Here is a 19,672-nt window from a genome sequence, read left to right as displayed (position 1 = left end):
CACAGGCGCGTCGATACGGAAGACGAATACAGCCGAAGCGGAAGAAGTGGCCGTATCCCTCGCACTCGCACAACCGGTAGTGCGGACCATGGTCACAGACTCCCAAACCGCCTACGCAAGCTACCGCAAGGGGAACATCTCTCCCGCGGCACTAGCGATCCTCACCAAATGCAAACCACCGGGACGGGCCGTTGAGCTCGTGTGGGTTCCGGCTCACTCGCAAGTGGAAGGCAACGCACTCGCCGAGCACTATTCCCGAGAACTGTCAATCCGGGCCGAGGACGAGCCAGAGCTACCGCACCCCATGACAACTTACAAAGTAATCATCCAAATGTACAGAATCGGCAGATGTAGGCTTCCCCGTCCGCATCCGCAACTCAGCCGAATGCAGCAAACGATCGTGCGACGCACGCAAGCGGGGTCGCTAGCGCATCCCGTGCTTTTGCACAAGATGTTCCCAACAGAGCATCACACATCATGCCCGTTTTGCAGATGATCAAAAGGCGCTCTAGCCCACATCCTTGCAGAGTGCACTAAGCTCAACAACCCTCCTCCATCCCTACCCCCCCCTCTCCAGTCCACCCCCCACCCCCCGAGCGATGGTAGACCTTGTTGTCCACCCCCGACCTACCGACCCAGCTCGCGCTAACGGTTAGGGGCCAGGAACTGCTGGACGCATATGCGACCTGAGAAGAAGCTTCCACCCAATCTGGTGCCAGCGCGCACCAACCTTTACTAAGGGCTCAGTATAAAAGTCGATTCTCTCCCTCTCTTGACACGCCGGCTGACACACGGCCCTGTAACCTGCCGCGCGCATAGCACCCCCTTTATTCTTAATTGTACACCCTCGCTACTAACAAACCTTAGGTCGTTGCCTCAGCCGCCCGCCTTACTCCCTCTCCTCTTTAGAAGAACTCTACCTATATACACTCTCCCGAGGAACGCATGTCTCCTTGAAAAAGACAAATCCTCTTGTGCAAACGTTAGCTCCCGCTTTTACCTTGCTCTCGTTTTGTTTACAGTCTTGAATTTTCCGCTCCCACCTTCCCCGTGTTTTCCCCTCATGTACAACATTATTTCAGCATCCAATAAGTGATACATTTTCAAAAACCACTCTTAGAAAAGTGCTGCGTGACTTCCAGGATGAAATTTTCTAATTAACCGGACTGCTCTTATCTGAAGAATAATTAGTCTGTTTGATTTGCTTGGCATATAGTCATTCATTTGAAGACAAGTGTGCCTGCAGATGAATCATGAAATGGTTTAGCGGGACTAGCAAGAAAAAGCTTGCTGGGCTATGTAACTTTGCAACTTTACCTTTGGGAGAGTAAGGAATTACCAAGCTCAAACATCTGCAGTTCCTACAGCACCGACGCGCTTGGCTCACTTTAGTGACCCCCTCGGATTGGGAATTTCACGGGATCGGAAGACGCTGGCACCATTGGTACACCGGTAAACATGAATGGAGACTTCACGAAATTTTACTTGTTTCTTAATATGCCGTCTTGGTAAGTGCCCTCGTATCCCTAAACATAGAGATAGGGGACATGTTTCCAAATGGTATTCTCTGCGTGACGTCATATCCCTGCGTATGCAACTGTTGATATGCTAAGTACTACCGTATCGTTAAGTATCGCGCAACCTGTACAAAAATATCCGTAATGCTCTTGAAAACTTTGATTATTTGAATAGAAAAGCGCCCATGCGGAGCGGGAATATTGCATCCATTTCGCGTTTGCTAAATGCTGAAATGCCTGCCAACGTTAAAGATAGTAGAGAATTTCAATCGGCCAGCCAAACACGTTGGAAGGTCAGAGCTGTTGTCTTTGGAGCTACACGGTCGTCGTCTTGGGAAGTTCTCAAACCGTGACGGGATTACACACCCCGGCTCTTGCGTGGTATTGTTGCTAGGGTTTCTAGAAATTGGCTACCCTCCTCCAGTGTAACGTAGTCAACCGGGCACGTCCTTGGCTAACCTCCCTACCTTTCCTCTTCGTCTCTCTCTCTCACTCTCATTACTAGGATATAGTCTAAATTACCGTCCAAAGGTCAGCGTGGAATTACGCATAACGACCGATTCGCGTGTGCCGACGCGTGTCAGATGTGAACCCTGCTGGCAGTGTTTGTTTTCTATAAGGGAGGGAGAATAAAAAAAATGAAGAAACGAGTTACAGATGACGTCTGTAGCACCGGTGTACCAGCTTTAATAACTTACTTGGGAAGTAGATTCACGCTTCGCGAGACCAGCACAGAGTTGTGGTAAAGTGATTTTTTTTTCAAATTTTCTCGTACGATGTGAATGACACAGTCTTGTCGATATGTAGTGGTGCGGTCAGCTGCGGGTGGCGCCAGCGTCACCCAGCGGTAGGAGCTGGGTTCGAGACGTGCGGGGTAGCAGTTCTGCTGGGTACGAGACATGCTGGGTACGAGACATACTGGGTACGATACCTGTTGGGTACGATACATGTTGGGTACGAGACTTGTTGGGTACGACTGCCAGAAGCACGCACGCAGCTTGAGTACTCGCGTTCCAATCGAAGTAAAAAAGAAAAAAAAGAAACGAACAGAACAAAACTACAAAAAATAATTTCTCGAGCTTTACGTGCAAAAACCCAGAACGTGATGTTGTGGCACGCCGTCGTGGGAGACTAAAGATATTTTTTCCGGGGGGGGGGGGTGGGGGTGAGGGCATTTGAGGTTCTTTTTAAGTCCACTGAAATCTAGGTCCACGACCGCCTGTTTTCGTATTTCACTCCCGTCAAAATGCGGCCGTCATGGCCCGCATCAAACTCTCGTCCACGAGTTAAGCAGCTTAACGCCATAGCCAGAGAGCCACAATGGCGGGTGTCTTTACCGCGGTGTCGTCGTGTACATTTTCTGTCGGACGATGGCGACCACATCTGAGCTTCTACTTTGCGCGCCAGTTGAAGCTTTGTGTTTGAAGAAACACAACAGTATAACCATTGCAGGTTAAACGGAAACAGATCAATCGCCACTGGAACCGAACAGTACCTAAGCAGGCTACCGGACACTCTAAGAGACGCTGGTACGTACAGATATGAAAAGCGGGAATAATCTGCGCTGCGCTGTGCTAAAAAAAAGTTATTTAGGAGTTTTACTAGCCAAAACGACGATATGATTACGAAGCACGTCGTAGCGAGGGCGGGGGGGGGGGGGGGGTCTCCGGCTTCACTTGGGCACCTGGGGTTCCTTAACGTGCACCTTATGCATAGTACGCGGGCGTCTCCATGCTAGCTGAGTCCCGAAGGGCCTCAACGACACAGGACGAGAGTGTCTACCCGAGCTATTATAGATGGTGCGTCGTCTTCTAATTTTTGGGTGCTGCATGCTAAACAACCGGCACAGCGAGCGCACGAGAAAGGTGCAGAGCTGTCTACCTTTAGTAGATAGCAAATATATATACATGTATATTATATATATATTTGCTGCCCAGCGGAGAACGCATCTTGGACGGTGCCATGGTTTATAGAGCCGTCGAAGCGAAGCACTCTCCGTTAAAAAAAAAAAAACAAGATTACCTACAGCCTGCTATCACGTCGTAAATCTTGGAAAGTTTAGACGGATGTTGTGTTATTATAGATTTGTTAAAGTTTACTAATAAGTTATGAGTCTTTTGTATACACTACAAGCAAAATTTGCATAAGAAAGAGTGACCTTCTCCAGAACAATAAAAAAGAAAAAGAGGTACGACATTTACCGTAACTCTTAGAAGCTTATACAATGAGAATACGAAAAATGCAAACAAACGTTCTAAACATGTCTAACCGGTTTGTTACAGGGAAGAGAGTGTTGTCTAAAGAATCTGTGGATGCCAGTGGGAACCATAGGTGTTTACACATGCGAGCTGGTAGACAACACTAAGGAGTGAGTAATAGCTTTGTTGTACTAGTCCGATTCTCGTCATGTAACAGTAAGAAGACATGGTGAAAAAAAATTGAACTCACCCTTTCACAACTCTGAAAAGCAGCGAGTTTACTTATTTTATTATTTATTTATTTATTTTACCTATTATAATTTTTTTTGCAAGGCTAACATTTGAGTTAATTCTCTCTGTCACCACATTTCAGGGACCATCACGTTTTCCTGGCCAAAAAAAAATAGAAAGAAGTTAAGACCTGCTAAATAAATACGCAGTGTACTAACACCTGATACCTATTTTATTTATGGTGCTGTTTTGCTACCTGTATGTTTATATTATACAGTTCGTATATATATGTCTTTTTAATTACCGTGTAAGAACTTGTTTCCAAATGTATCATATTACTCAAGAACTTGCTGTACTGATGAATGAATATTTCCGACCCCTCCGCCCCCCCCCCTGTCCCGCAAAAGGGCCGTTTAAGAGCGCAAAAAAAGATAATGATAAATGAGGATTAGCGTGTCTTAGGCGTCAGTGGCCCTGCAAAAGAAACTTCGGAGTTTCAGGGAAAATAGTGTGCCGAATTTGTGAACGAGCGCCGTGGTAAGATTGGAAACTATTGACTCTTTTCGCGGAGCAGTTCGTTCTAGGGAAACCAGATGGCGCTTTCGCCCGTGCCACACGTTGCCTCAGTGGCAGCGCGCGAGTACGAAACTATCCCCGCTTCCATGTTACATCTGTTCGATCAGCTGTCGGAAATGCAACTGAGTTGTCGCTAACTCACTGCGCTCCCATCATGCTGGATTGAATCATGTGGACTGAAGGCGTGTGCAGGCTGCAAAAGTGTAGTGAATGGCATATTAAGCAATGGAATGAATCTGTGTGGCCAAGTTCGTGGACCGCTGCTGCAACTGTCCTTACGTGTTACCTGCGCATTTTGTTATGGGCGGCTTTCTTCGAGGAGACAGAAATTTGCTCATGCGCCAGCGTTGTATCGCTAACCTTCAAAGAAAGATCTTCAGCCGCGGAACTTCGGCAAGATTGGGTAGCGCTCGTTAAACAATGGCAATGGGAGTAGCGCCGCTTCCTGACATCGTTGCCGCTGCTGCCAGTTGTTGAAAATGGCGGCTGTGGTGCACAAGTCCACGCCGTACGAGCTACGAAGTGTGGCGATGAGAACCGCCCACAAACTCCGGTAATTTCACTGGGGGAGTCTGGACCACCCACCATATGCAGTCAGGACCTCGCCCCTAGTGATCTCTACGTCTTCGGTCAGCTGGAGAAGCTGCTGGCAGGACAGCCATTCACGTGTAACGATGAAGCAAAGACTGCAGTCCGACGGTGGTTCCACAGTCTGCGACAGGGGTACCACAGGTTTGGTGCTGTGATGGGACATATGGCTGAATCGGTGTGGGGACTATACGGAAAAGTAGTGTAAGGTAGATAGAACAGTACGCATAGTTTTATTCACCTGTATGGTACCTCACTCTGGATAATTAAAAATAAAGGCGTAGACTTTCTGGTTCGCCCTCATGTGTTGTATTCTTGGGGATCAGTTTTGCAGTAATGGATAGTGCGAAGCAATTTGCGTCACAGAGAAGACAGTCATCGACGCTATAGGGTCGCGCGAAACTAGGAAGAGAACCAAATACATACTTCTCCAAAAGAAAGAAACCTCGCACTAGGATAAACGATTCCTCCTGATCTGGGGACTGGACCCACGAACAAAACCGTTTCGGGAGCCATCCCCCGACGTTCCGAAATAAAACACGGAGGCAAGTAGATTTGCCAAGGTAGAATCGCAGCGGGCCCCAAATATGGTGAGATCAGTTGTACAGAAATTGGCAAAGCAAAAGGAAGGCTTTTTTGATGGAAAGAAAAACAAATTTCACACATCTGTGAGTTGGTACCGGCTTCGATTCCCTGACCTGGTATTGTGTTTCCATTGCAGCTGCCTGCCACGCTCGATTGGTTGACAATATTCTCTTTCCCAGTAGCCTTTTAATGCGTTGGCAATAGGCGTTTCAAAATTAAATTTAAAAAAAAATGGCTGTGGCTTAGGTAAGGTTAAGCCCAGGATGCGAAGCATACTAGCCTTTATTTTAGTTGTTGAACCACTGTTTAGCCTGGTGAACTGCTGTTGCTTGGCTATATTTGGTTCGGCTAGACGAAGAAACAACTCATGCATTACTTCTTCGCCTTCAAGAGTGGAACGCGACAGCGTTCCCGTCGACCCGCCAAGGGGTGTAAGACAATGGGCTACAGGGCAGCGACTACGCGCCCCGCATTGGACGCGGTGAGCGTCGAGCAAAGCAGCGTTCGGCGCGGCAACGAAATGTGCGCCTGAGCAAGAGACGCACGCCTTAGAAACAGCGCGTTTCTAAGGCAACACCGCATTCACTAGAGACGCTTTTGTACCGCTTTGAAGCGTTGTACTCGTGGCTCAGTGGTAGCGTCTCCGTCCCACACTCCGGAGACCCTGGTTCGATTCCCACCCAGCCCGTCTTGCAAGAGTTGAGCCAAAGCCACTTCTCCTCTGTCGTGACGTCACGGTGTAACGTGATTTCATGGTCACCGCCGCGCCTGAGGAGCTGGGTTGAGCCCTCGTAATATGCTTCGCATAAAAGTTGCCGAACACAATGATTGAGGGCGGTGGTGCGTTAGCATTCGGTCTATACAGCGACAACGCTTTGCCACCGTCGAACGAGGTATGTATGAGACTTGTGCTGCAGTGGGACACCTCCTTCACGTTTCTCTAACAACATCCAACGCCATCTAGCAAAGCGGTCGTGAAATCTTCGTGTGCCCTCCGAAGTGCAGTGCGCGCTGCGGCGCGTGAACGCTGGGAAACGCGTAAAGTGGGAACCGGACTCTTCGTTCACCCTCCTTCTCGATATGCAGCACGATCTATTAGCACTGCCGTGAAGTCAGCGAGCGGCGTACGAGACGAATAGCGTGGCGCGCCACTGCATGGGAACAATGTGAACTGTTCCTTCACTTGCCGCAAAACTAGTGGCACATACTGAGTAACCCAAGTTGGCGATAGGTTCACTGAAGAGCGGCACATACCGAGTGAATTCATGGCGCAGCTTGCTAATGCGCCGGATATCGCTGTCCTTGAGGAACCCTTGTGACGCGGGCCCGTTTCCGCTAAGCACCAGATAAATTTAAGGGATCTTTTTTTTTGTTTTTATAGAGTGGCACAACCCCAGTGGCACAAACCTAGTTACCCAAGCTGGCGGCGAAGACGTTCATCGAAGAGTGACACGCAGTCACCACATTTGGCACGAAATATGTTAATAAAGAGCCGTCGCAGAGTTCTGTCTCTCTCGAGAAGCTAGGGTCTGATTCCGCAGTAGACATTCCTTAACGTCACCGCTATGAGCAAGAAGCACAGAGGCCAGTATGCCCGTCGAAGAAAGTTCCGCCCTTGAATTAGAGACCGCAATGCTCTCAACGCGGAGAGTTCACGGACAAGTACCACCAAACATCGGTTAAGGTAGAACCCCCTGCCCAGTTTCGAGCAAGTGAGGCCATCCTCCGGAGAAATGAACCTGACCCGCTGCAACGGATCATCAGTCGGGCCCTGGCAGCGGAGGAAACCAGAGGGTGGCAGGAAAATCATGCCTTCCCGTTCGACTCGTAAAATTTTCGCGTCAGAAGAAAGCGTTTTCAATCGATTAATCACTTTCGAAAGTGTTGTTGGCGAATTAAACCTCACCTCTTCGACAACGCTTCGTTGTTCGTGCGTTTACACAAGCACATGCACGCATCCACGCACACACACGCACATACATACGATGAGGAAAGGACAACGAACGCCAGTCAGTGGTCCAAGTTTTCCACCTGGCGCGGTGATAAGGACACCTTGATGTGTAGACCTCCGGTACGCATTCATCAGAGCGCTGCTCTCACTGGTTGCAGCACAGGCCGTTGCACTGCGAGTGAAATAAGAAATGGGGGGCGCTCTAGTCATAGGCATTTATTGTCAATTTCGACATTGAAGAGAACCCGCCGTGGTTGCTCAGTAGCTATGGTGTTGGGCTGCTGAGCACGAGGTCGCGGGATCGAATCCCGGCCACGGCGGCCGCATTTCGATGGGGGCGAAAGGCGAAAACACCCGTGTGCTTAGATTTAGGTGCACGTTAAAGAATCCCAGGTGGTCTAAATTTCTGGAGTGCTCCACTACGGCGTGCCTCATAATCAGAAAGTGGTTTTGGCACGTAAAACCCCAAATATTATTATTATTGCATTGAAGAGACCTTGACTGCATGAAACACAAATTGCAATTACTTTTGCATTAACTCTTGGTCTGAAATTGATAGCGAAATAATATACGCAATGACATACGAAATAATAGATGGCGGTACGCCTTGCCGGGTCACATTTTACGCTTACTTCTTATTCTGTATTTCTTTTTTTCTGCAGAAACTGGGTCAAATTGACACACGGGGATGGTAAAATAACTTCCCATTATTTTAGCCATGGAAGCCTTCCGAATGGTACGCTACTGCATTACACCATTCGCGTATCATTTACGGAGTACATCGTAAGCACCGATTTCGACAAGACAATGGTTACGCAAGAATCCGATAAACCGAACTACATTAACGCATTCTTCTCAGATGCACTGAACATCATCAACTTCGATGTGGTAAGTAGAATTTCTAGTAAGTTTCGATGTAGTGAGAACATTGATTTCTCCCATCCTAATGTTCGAGGCTTCGGGCGTTACTTTGGCGTAACCTGCAGTGTTTTATGGCTACCATTTTTTTAAGGGAACTAACAAATGTGTATGTCGACGCGCGCGCATAATCGCAGCAAATCGTTGTAGTCATTATAAAATACATATTCTTTGACGAATGATGAATTTGCAAGTCCCAAGCCGATCTGAAGACAAAAGAAGGAAATTTTGCGGAAATCCATGTGCGGCTGCTTGCATGCAACATGTACTGCATGCCGGCTCATCCGGCATGCATGCAACGTCTGTAACACCGGCCCCCGGATTCCCGCTAGTAGGTTTTTAAGAAAAATTTTTCATTTTTCCTTCCTTCTTTCTTTGCTTCCTCGTGCAGAAGTAAATGCGTTCGTACTGATTAGCATTAAAAAAAGGCGCCATCATTGAGATGAATGAAAAAGAAAAGAAAAGTAAAGGAAAGTAAAGAAAAGTAAAGTAAAGTAAAGAAAAGAAAAGAGAAGAAAAGAAAAGAGAAGAAATGAAAAGAAAAGAAAAGAAAAGGATGGATGTATGGATGGAATATTATGAGCGTTCCCTTTGAAAACAGGCGGTGAGTTGCGCCACCACGATCTTGCTATTATACTGCCTATTGTCCTGCCTATGTTAAAAAATGAAAAAAAGAAACAAAGAACACTATGAAATACCACGCCCAAATTTTCTATTCCCCTATTGCGCACTCTGCTTGTGTACGTCTCCTTCTTTTGTCGTTTCCCTACTTTTGTTCCACCAATCCTCCAATCGCCTGTTACTAATCCCTATTGCGTGCATGTTTGCTTTACGTCTGCTCCCGCTGAACCCAAGGGCTTTAAGGAGACCAGTGGTGCCTAAATCAACCGCTGGATAGGCGTCTTCACATTCTGATAAAACATGATCCGTCGTTTTCCTAGCTTTATCGCAGCAAGCACATGTTTCTTGCTTCTGATATCTCGCTTTATAGGTGCGTGTTCTAAGGCGCCCCGATCTCGCTTCAAAAAGTAATCAGCTCTCCTTTGAGTTATTATAAATGGTTTCTTCCCTGATTTCGTTTTTTCCTCTTAAGTAGATACTTATGGTAGGTTTCTTTTCCATTACCGCCCCCCATGAGATTATTTCAGCCTCTCTGAGTTTCCGCTTGACCTTCTTTGTTGCTGTGTTGCCTACCATACAAGCCGCTTACTTGCTGGTTAGCTTACTACTTCTTTTCCTCCACTGTGAATCATTTTTTTTTTACAGACACCTGAAGACTCTCCCAGCTCATTCACTTTCCACAATATTCCTCACCCGTTCTTCATACTCAATTTTACTGCGAGCTTCCCTCACTTTGAAACTAGTCCAGCCCATATCACCCTGCACAGCTTCATTTGTAGTCTTCCCGTGAGCGCCCAATGCGAGGCGACCCACTGACCTTTGGCTCCCGTCGAGTCCTGATTGTACCCCTGATGATCCGTCCGTCCATCCGTCCGTCCATCCATCCGTCCGTCCGTCCATCCATCCATCCGTCCGTCCGTCCATCCGTCCGTCCGTCCGTCCATCCATCCATCCGTCCGTCCGTCCATCCATCCATCCATCCATCCATCCATCCATCCATCCATCCATCCATCCATCCATCCGTCCGTCCATCCGTCCGTCCGTCCGTCCGTCCGTCCGTCCGTCCGTCCGTCCGTCCGTCCGTCCATCCATCCATCCATCCATCCATCCATCCATCCATCCATCCATCCATCCATCCATCCATCCATCCATCCATCCATCCATCCATCCATCCATCCATCCATCCATCCATCCATCCATCCATCCATCCATCCATCCATCCAGAAATCTTGCTAAAGTATTCACCCAGTGAGACCCGTAGGTAACGTACATCTTCTAGAAACAGTTACATTTAAAGTGGCCAGAAGCATCAACCGATGAACCATCGATAAATGGAAGAGTCGTTTAAAGCATAGGTGAAAAACAAAGAAAGCAGTGAGGAGATTGGTGCTACCGGATCCACTGCAGGCTTAGGAAGCGATACAAGATAGAGAAGTTTTGAAGAAGATAAAGCGGACGTGTACAAAACTGTTAGAATGAAAAGCATGTATAGCACACATGATTAGCTCAATCAGGATCGGTTACCATTTGTAACCGGCCAGGTCGAGATGCATGTCAATAAATTATCATCATAATCATCATTATCATCTTAATCGGAGCCCCTTCAACAACGCGGACGGCGTTGCAGCTCATACTAACATGACTGAGCCATCCCCCCCCCTCTCCACCGCTACCCCAGAGATACACATACACACACTGCGTTCCCTTGATGAAGACAAAGTGCTACAGTGGAGCACTGGCACTTAGAACATAAAAGCAAAAAAAAATGCTTTGCACCAGAGGAAACGCTTCATGAGGCGCTGACCTCGGCAGATCAGGCGGTATAGCAATAGCCTACGTTTACACGTGTGAACACGAGAACAGCTGTTGGAGCCAAAGACGGACTCAAATAGCGTGTCGCGACGTCATTTACATGTGCTCGTACCCTGAATGGGTCAAGATTCTTGAGAGAGGCTATGACAAGTGAAAATATAAAACATGGTGTCCCGTTCAGCGCCGGTAACCGCCGAAAGGACCCTTCTTCGTTCACACGCGGGTTCCATGTGGGACAGGATGAGTCATCCTAACCTGTGCAGCTGAACGGTCGTCGTTCGACTCGACACTCGTTCAGCTTGACCGGCTAGCATATACATGAACGTGACATGCAAAGCCCAGTCCGACAACTCGATAGCAGCCGCTAAATATAGATAAATGAAACGGGAACGCCTAAGCGCGTCATTAGTCTCGTCGCATAGCTATACAGAAGAAAGCCTGCCGATTGCATTTCATGTCCCTCCGCTACAGCACCTACGGGCCTCACAGAGCTAACCAACACAGGGGGAGGAGAAAAGGAAGGAAGGTGAACCAGATGCTCGACCGGTTTTCTACCCTACACAGGGGAATGGGTTTAAGGGACGAAAAGAAAGGCAAGGGAGAGAAGAAGATACCATTGGTGTGAATGCGTGGGAATGTGCATACATTTATGCCTATAATCGGTCACTAAGGCCAGTCGCTTTCATGAAACGTAGCAGTGCACGCGCCGTTTTTTAAACCTGCGACGCGTGGGGCCATGGTCCGAGAATCTCCGTCTCTGAAAATGGTCTGTTATCTAATCGGTGTAACACCTTCCGAAGAACGATGCATTCGTTGTCATAAAGATTACAAAAAAATAACACGTGCTCGATCGTCTTCTCACAGTTGCGCGAGTCGGAGATCGGAGTGTCGGACATTCCAATAAGAAATGAGTAGGCTTTCGTAAAAGCCGCCCCTAACCAGCTGCGGCACAGCAAAGTTACAAAGTTGCATCACGGTGGGAGAAGTTCGATTGAATCGGCAGCTTCAATGTAGGATCCAGCCGGTGGAGACGGCAGTTGGAGAAAATGGGGGCATTCCACAAGGTTTCAGTTTTGGTTTAAGCAAGTAAACGAACACCCCTCGCAGCGTCTGTCCTTGATAAGGCTATAGCAAGTATCACGGTTTCTTTATAGGCTAATCAGAATCAATAGAGTCAACAGCCTATGCGCCTTACGGCGGTGGCACCGAAGCCTGAACCCGTAGAACCGAAGAACAAAGGGTCAGCATGCGGTGTGTAAGCAGAACTCCATGCAGTTTCACGGATGTCGGGGGAGATTTGGTGATATTGGGGCAACTTGGGCAAAGGGCCACCTAACAGTTTACACTACCTATGGCATGCGCTTACTGAAGATTGCATGGATCTGGCAGGTACTCGTTTTCATAAACGCACACTAAAACAATAAATATAGCTGTAATAAAGTTACAGGTCTGCGTACTGAAGTGTAGCATGGAACGCCCATTGTATTCTTTGTCAAAAGTTCACCGGTTACGTTACCTATACGACGGTCATTACGACTACAGGCTGTGCGATGGAGATTCCGTGTTATGGCAAAAGTTCTGGCGCCCAGGAAAATGGAAAGAACTATCGCGCTTGCCATCCTGAGGTATGGAGTTTCAAGAGGCCCACGGGTACCGCATCATAGAGCCTAGCAGAGCAACCACGTGGAGAAAGCGCGGTGTGGCCTCTAATCTTCGCCAAAGTCCAGCAGGTTACGCGCGTATATGTAGCAATGGCAGTGGCTAAGCGAACTCCTCGAAGGCCCCGAGGCTGCAGCCTCTGGCATATATTTAGTCTCCTATCATCCATATATATGTAGATGTAGAGCCCATATGTTAGTGGCACATGCCCCCTCTGGGGGTCGGCCAGGCCATGAACCGGTAGTTCAATATCATCATCATCATCATCATCATCATCATCATCATCATCATCAGCAGCAGCAGCAGCAGCAGCAGCCTGATTATGCCCACTGCAGGGCAAAGGCCTCTCCCATATTTCTCCAACAACCCCGGTCATGAACTAATTGTGGCCATGCCGTCCCTGCAAACTTCTTAATCTCATCCGCCCACCTAACTTTCTGCCGCCCCCTGCTACGCTTCCCTTCCCTTGGGATCCAGTCCGTAACCCTCAATGACCATCGGTTATCTTCCCTCCTCATTACATGTCCTGCCCATGCCCATTTCTTTTTCTTGATTTCAACTAAGATGTCATTAACTCGCGTTTGTTCCCTCACCCAATCTGCTCTTTTCTTATCCCTTAACGTTACACCTATCATTCTTCTTTCCATAGCTCGTTGTGTCGTCCTTAATTTGAGTAGTACCCTTTTCGTAAGCCTCCAGGTTTCTGCCCCGTAAGTGAGTACTGGTAAGACACAGCTATTATATACTTTTCTCTTGAGGGATAATGGCAACCTGCTGTTCATGATTTGGGAATGCCTGCCGAACGCACCCCAGCCCATTCTTATTCTTCTGATTATTTCCGTCTCATGATCCGGATCCGCCGTCAATACCTGTCCTAAGTAGATGTATTCCCTTACGACTTCCAGTGTGTCGCTGCCTATTGTAAATTGCTGTTGTCTCCCGAGACTGTTAAGCATTACTTTAGTTTTCTGCAGATTAATTTTTAGACCCACTCGTCTGCTTTGCCTCTCCAGGTCAGTGAGCATGCATTGCAATTGGTCCCCTGAGCTACTAAACAAGGCAATATCATCAGCGAATCGCAAGTTACTAAGGTATTCTCCATCAACTTTTATCCCCAATTCTTCCCAATCCAGGTCTCTGTATACCTCCTGTAAACACGCTGTGAATAGCATTGGAGATATCGTATCTCCCTGTCTGACGCCTTTGTTTATTGGGATTTTGTTGCTTGCTTTATGGAGGACTACGGTGGCTGTGGAGCCGCTATAGATATCTTCCAATATTTTTACATATGGCTCATCTACACCCTGATTCCGTAATGCCTCCATGACTGCTGAGGTTTCGACTGAATCAAACGCCTTCTCGTAATCAATGAAAGCTATATATAAGGGTTGGTTATATTCTGCACATTTCTCTATCACTTGATTGATAGTGTGAATATGGTCTATTGTTGAGTAGCCTTTACGGAATCCTGCCTGGTCCTTCGGTTGACAGAAGTCTAAGGTGTTCCTGATTCTATTTGCAATTACCTTAGTAAATACTTTGTAGGCAACGGACAGTAAGCTGATCGGTCTATAATTTTTCAAGTCTTTGGCGTCCCCTTTCTTATGGATTAGGATTATGTTAGCGTTCTTCCAAGATTCCGGTACGCTCGAGGTCATGAGGCATTGCGTATACAGGGTGGCCAGCTTCTCTAGAACAATCTGTCCACCATCCTTCAACAAATCTGCTGTTACCTGATCCTCCCCAGCTGCCTTCCCCCTTTTTATATCTCCTAAGGCTTTCTTTACTTCTTCCGGCGTTACCTTCGGGATTTCAAATTCCTCTAGACTATTTTCTCTTCCATTATCGCCGTGGGTGCCACTGGTACTGTATAAATCTCTATAGAACTCCTCAGCCACTTCAACTATCTCATCCATATTAGTAATGATATTGCCGGCTTTGTCTCTTAACGCATACATCTGATTCTTGCCAATTCCTAGTTTCTTCTTCACTGTTTTTAGGCTTCCTCCGTTCCTGAGAGCATGTTCAATTCTATCCATATTATACTTCCTTATGTCAGCTGTCTTACGCTTGTTGATTAACTTCGAAAGTTCTGCCAGTTCTATTCTAGCTGTAGGGTTAGATGCTTTCATACATTGGCGTTTCTTGATCAGATCTTTCGTCTCCTGCGATAGTTTGCTGGTATCCTGCCTAACGGAGTTACCACCGACTTCCATTGCACACTCCTTTAATGATGTGCACAAGATTGTCGTTCATTGCTTCAACACTAAGGTCCTCTTCCTGAGTTAAAGCTGAATACCTTTTCTGTAGCTTGATCTGGAATTCCTCTATTTTCCCTCTTACTGCTAACTCATTGATCGGCTTCTTATGTACCAGTTTCTTCCGTTCCCTCCTCAGGTCTAGGCTAATGCGAGTTCTTACCATCCTGTGGTCACTGCAGCGCACCTTACCGAGCACGTCCACATCTTGTATGATGCCAGGGTTAGCGCAGAGTATGAAGTCTATTTCATTTCTAGTCTCGCCGTTCGGGCTCCTCCACGTCCACTTTCGGCTATCCCGCTTGCGGAAGAACGTATTCATTATCCTCATATTATTCTGCTCCGCAAACTCTACTAATAACTCTCCCCTGCTATTCCTAGTGCCTATGCCATATTCCCCCACTGCCTTGTCTCCAGCCTGCTTCTTGCCTACCTTTGCATTAAAGTCGCCCATTAGTATAGTGTATTTAGTTTTCACTCTACCTATCGCCGATGCCACGTCTTCATAGAAGCTTTCGACTTCCTGGTCATCATGACTTGATGTAGGGGTGTAGACCTGTACAATCTTCATTTTGTACCTCTTATTAAGTTTCACAACAAGACCTGCCACCCTCTCGTTAATGCTATAGAATTCCTGTATGTTACCAGCTATATTCTTATTAACCAGGAATCCGACTCCTAGTTCTCTTCTCTCCGCTAAGCCCCGGTAGCAAAGGACGTGCCCGCTATTTAGCACTGTATATGCCTCTTTTGGCCTCCTAACTTCACTGAGCCCTATTATATCCCATTTACTGCCCTCTAATTCCTCCAATGGTGTTCCAAGACGCTAGACTCGCCTCACTAGATAACGTTCTAGCATTAAACGTTGCCAGGTTCATATTCCAATGGCGGCCTGTCCGGAGCCAGTGATTCTTAGCACCCTCTGCAGCGTCGCAGGTCTGACCGCCGCCGTGGTCAGTTGCTTCGCAGCTGCTGGGGACTGGGGGCCGGGGTTTGATTGTTGTGTTCATAGGAGGTTGTGGCCATGTACTGCACCAGGGTGGCCAATCCTGCTCTGGTGAGGGAGTGCGTTACCGGTTCTGGTCACCGGGATCAGGCCACACTCCAGGCCTGTGTGTGCAATTTTATCAACACGCGGATATTTTTTTTTAATTTTTTTTAATCCGGTGGAAAATTGCCGGCACCGGGATTCGAACCACGGACCTCTTGCACGCGAGGCGGGTGTTCTACCTCTACGCCACCGCTGCACCCTGTTCAATATAAGAATAACAAAAATATTTGCATGAATTCAGCTGATAGCGCTGTTGCGTCTTTCTTTAGCCGCTGCAGTTTTTATTTGATTACTTGTACATCTGGTCCTGCGGTGGTCAAATGTCTCCGGATACCATCATTCCGTCAACAACAACAAAATCAGCGAACAAAAACATCTGCAGCGACAACAACAAGAGCAACATCAGCGACGACAAGAACAACAACGACATCAGCTACAACAACAACAACAACAACAACAACAACAACAACAACAACAACAACAACAATGCACCTCACGAAAAAAAACATTAGTTCTATTATTAAACAGCTGTGGTACCTCATTTCTCAATGGAACGTACCTATTCTGGGAGATTGACCAAGTGAAAAAAATAAAACATAAATAAATGGTGATAACTCTAGCGAGAGTCGTCTTTGTGGAAGTGGCGCTTCCCATGTGGTGAAGTCGAGAACCGGGTAGTAGGAGTTGATGAATGTCAATAAATAACGAAACAAAAAAAGAAAAGTCAAAATAAAAACTCAGTTTGGCCGAAGAGCAAAGAATCCGTGTAGTCTGAATTCGGCAACTTAAGCGCACAGAACCTGAATCGAGTTCCCGGTTGGCTCAGCACGCCTTCCATGTCCCTGCGCCCAACAATTCAGGCGGTCAAAGAAATCAACCCAGAGCCACGATTTCGTAGCGGCGCCCTTTCCGACGCTATTCATTTTCGCGCTTCGTGAGTCATCAGAACGATGCTCTGCCCGCGTTGCTTACAGTAATGGCATAGAATCGAACAAATGCATCGCTACAATATTGCAGCCTTGCTTGCTTTGGGATCCATCGCTAAAGGAACGGTTATGTACATGTCGAGCAAGTACAAACGGTTCCCTGTGTTCTAGTGCATGGTGGCTTCGGATGCATTGCTGGGTTACTAACCGCGCTTTACTGCCATAATTTGTTTGATTGCATGAGGCCAATATATGTCTGCGTAGGCGCACAATGCTATGCCCAATCGTTTTGCATATAACACAATGATGCTTTTTGGAAAATCACGCATTTGCCAAGTCACGAAACAGTTTGAATACGAAAGAACTGCCGGCTTAGCTACCTTGCGATATGGTTAGTATGAGTCAAGTTTGTACTTGGGCAATGCAAGTTAGTACTTTGTGCAAGTCTAAACAGTTTCGTTTGTTCTCGACGGTAACTTATGATCCTTTTCTTCTTTTTTTTCGCAGGACGTACCATACACGTAGAAGACGAATTTACTCACTGCATTCACACGTTTCCAGATATCCCGTAATTAGCAAGATCGATTGCCTGAAGTAAACGAATACTCCTGTTTCAATAAAGTATTACCGCCGTTATTGGCGTGCGCTCCTACATCGTAGCCGGAGAAGCTTCCAGTAAAAGAAAGGCATTTCCTTCACTGAGCGGTGTACACACATTTCTGTATGTCATTTGGGTTTTGTCAGTTCTGTCCAGCAGTGGTGCCAAGGGAGAGGAGAAACACAGCATCCATCTTCAGGTGAATTGAATTCTGCGAATAGATAACGTGGCCCCACTTCACTTGAATGTGCACAGCGTCGTTATGCACACGACTACTTTGCTATAGGTATGCTTGACAAGCGCTGGCGATGTGGACTGTTTCGGCGGCAACGGCGGAAAAGGAAAGTATTTACTAACTCGTAATGCCTGAAACCAGTAATCAGCTTGTTCGCGTTCCTTGAGAAAATGACTGAATCTTGAAATCGCACTTACTCGATTCCGTCATTTTGTGTTTTAAGAAACGCAGATTCCTGACTGTATTAGGCCCATATTAAAAGGCTCTTAAATTATGAGAACTCACTTGATTAAGCGCGATGCATCACGTGTTGTCCTTCGTCGATTGGATGTTCCAGCACCTCGAAGATAAAAATGCGTATGCTTGATACATTTTACGCAAGTTCAACGTATGTAGTGCGCGAAGAGAATATGTAGCCTGATTACCGTGAGTCGTCATAGTTTCTGCGACATGGCTGAAAAGCTAACCATAAAAGAAAGAAAGGAAAGGTAAAATTCGCAATGAGCAACTTTGAGCGAGCTTCATTCAGAAGCGTTTTGATCGTCATTTTCCTACAGCGTAACCAGTGATGTGCACCGTAGGGAACGCAAATGAAACCTACAGAAGGGTTCATCGTTACACCACACATACCCTCCCTCCCCGCCCCAATCCAGGAATGGAAAATGTACTCTAAGTGTATATATGAACAATATCATTGAGGGGTTACGTGCTATGTTAAAGCACGTAACAAAATGCAGCACATCCTACGCAAGGCTTCGCCTTAATGAAACCTGGCCAAACTCTCGGCCTAAACATTGGTTGTTGTTTTAGGTTGCTGAGACATACCAAACAGCTCTCCACGCTAGAGTTGGCTTGTTCAGTATCCTAGCAAGGTAATTTACTAATGCAGCTCAAATGTGCATTATGTTTAGCGTCAATTTAAAACAACGGAGGAAATGAACTGAAAATAACAGCCTGTCAGAATGTGGGGCTATGGGACCCTGGGCAACCCTCATGCAGTCCAGGACCCCATGAGGAGTCGCAGCCACCCGACGCGCTTTCCTGACCAGATCAAGCTGGTCCCTGGAATCGACGCTGGACAACAAAGCAATTCCCACCGCTGACAGTTTGGGGCAAGTTACGAAGTACCGATTCTGTTAACTGACATGCCCCGTGTTACGTGGTAATGTATGGCCGGTGCGTTGCAACCGGGACAAGTTTGTTGGAATTGCGTGGAATTCGTCGCACGATATAGCGTGCAATGTGGGAGTGCGCTTGTTCGTAATTGCCTTAGTGAGACTGCCTCATCGCACTAGAGTCATGCGGGGGAATTCCGTTCTTTCAAGGCTGAATAGTTGCAAGATGGCGGAAACTCTTTGGGAATGAGTTCTAGTCTGTCCCATTCACGGTCGTCTCTCGGAGAGGCACGGCAGACGTGCGATCTCAAGTGCCATGCCTCGGCAACAGTTGGAGAAAGGTACAGACATTTCGGAAATGATTCTCGCTAGCTTCGATGCATGCGTCTCTGCAGTGCTTTCAGTCGGTGCGCGCAGTTAGATAAGCATCGTTCCATCGCCCCCTATCTTTTTGCCTCCTATGGCGAGCACCGCTCATTTCAGCGACGTTGGGCTGGACAAGGTTACACACAAGGATGACACGCCCTCATTGCCCCGCAAATTCTCAAGAAAGTCAACAAAACTTTTACTCTTGTTTGTTTTCAGCAGGGCCGAAAATGTGCAGATTCAACCAACACGAGTGGCGCCGATTAATTGCTGTACAGCCGTTGCAACTATAGCAAGCCGAAGAGAAAGAAAAATGCCGCCCAGGATGTGCCAAAATTACTCCGTAGTTCGCAATAGTGCAGCGTATCGGGTTTTGAGCATTTCCTGTTTCTTTATTAACGGTACGAATAAGCACACATTATAGTTTAATGAACATTGCGAGATAATACAGGTTTTTTTTTAGCTGC

The 19,672-nt window shown here is 47.1% G+C and overlaps 1 protein-coding gene and 1 long non-coding RNA gene across 2 annotated transcripts in view; one reads left to right on the top strand and one right to left on the bottom strand.

The window, feature by feature from the left end:
* LOC139049876 (uncharacterized) overlaps positions 1–17,543 on the top strand; it is a 60,561-nt gene extending 43,018 nt beyond the window's left edge. The window contains exons 6-8 of the mRNA XM_070525734.1: positions 3,800–3,885; positions 8,309–8,534; positions 17,399–17,543. Of these exons, the coding sequence (XP_070381835.1) occupies positions 3,800–3,885; positions 8,309–8,534; positions 17,399–17,416 (330 nt within the window). The 3' untranslated portion in view covers positions 17,417–17,543. The remainder of the gene's footprint in view (positions 1–3,799; positions 3,886–8,308; positions 8,535–17,398) is intronic.
* Positions 1–19,672, bottom strand: part of LOC139049879 (uncharacterized) — a 225,462-nt gene that overhangs the window by 56,952 nt on the left and 148,838 nt on the right. The gene's annotated exons all lie outside the window — the stretch shown is intronic.

Source organism: Dermacentor albipictus, chromosome 9 (genome assembly GCF_038994185.2).
Source record: "Dermacentor albipictus isolate Rhodes 1998 colony chromosome 9, USDA_Dalb.pri_finalv2, whole genome shotgun sequence".
Lineage (NCBI taxonomy): Eukaryota > Metazoa > Arthropoda > Arachnida > Ixodida > Ixodidae > Dermacentor > Dermacentor albipictus.
This window is presented reverse-complemented; position numbering and strand designations above follow the sequence as displayed.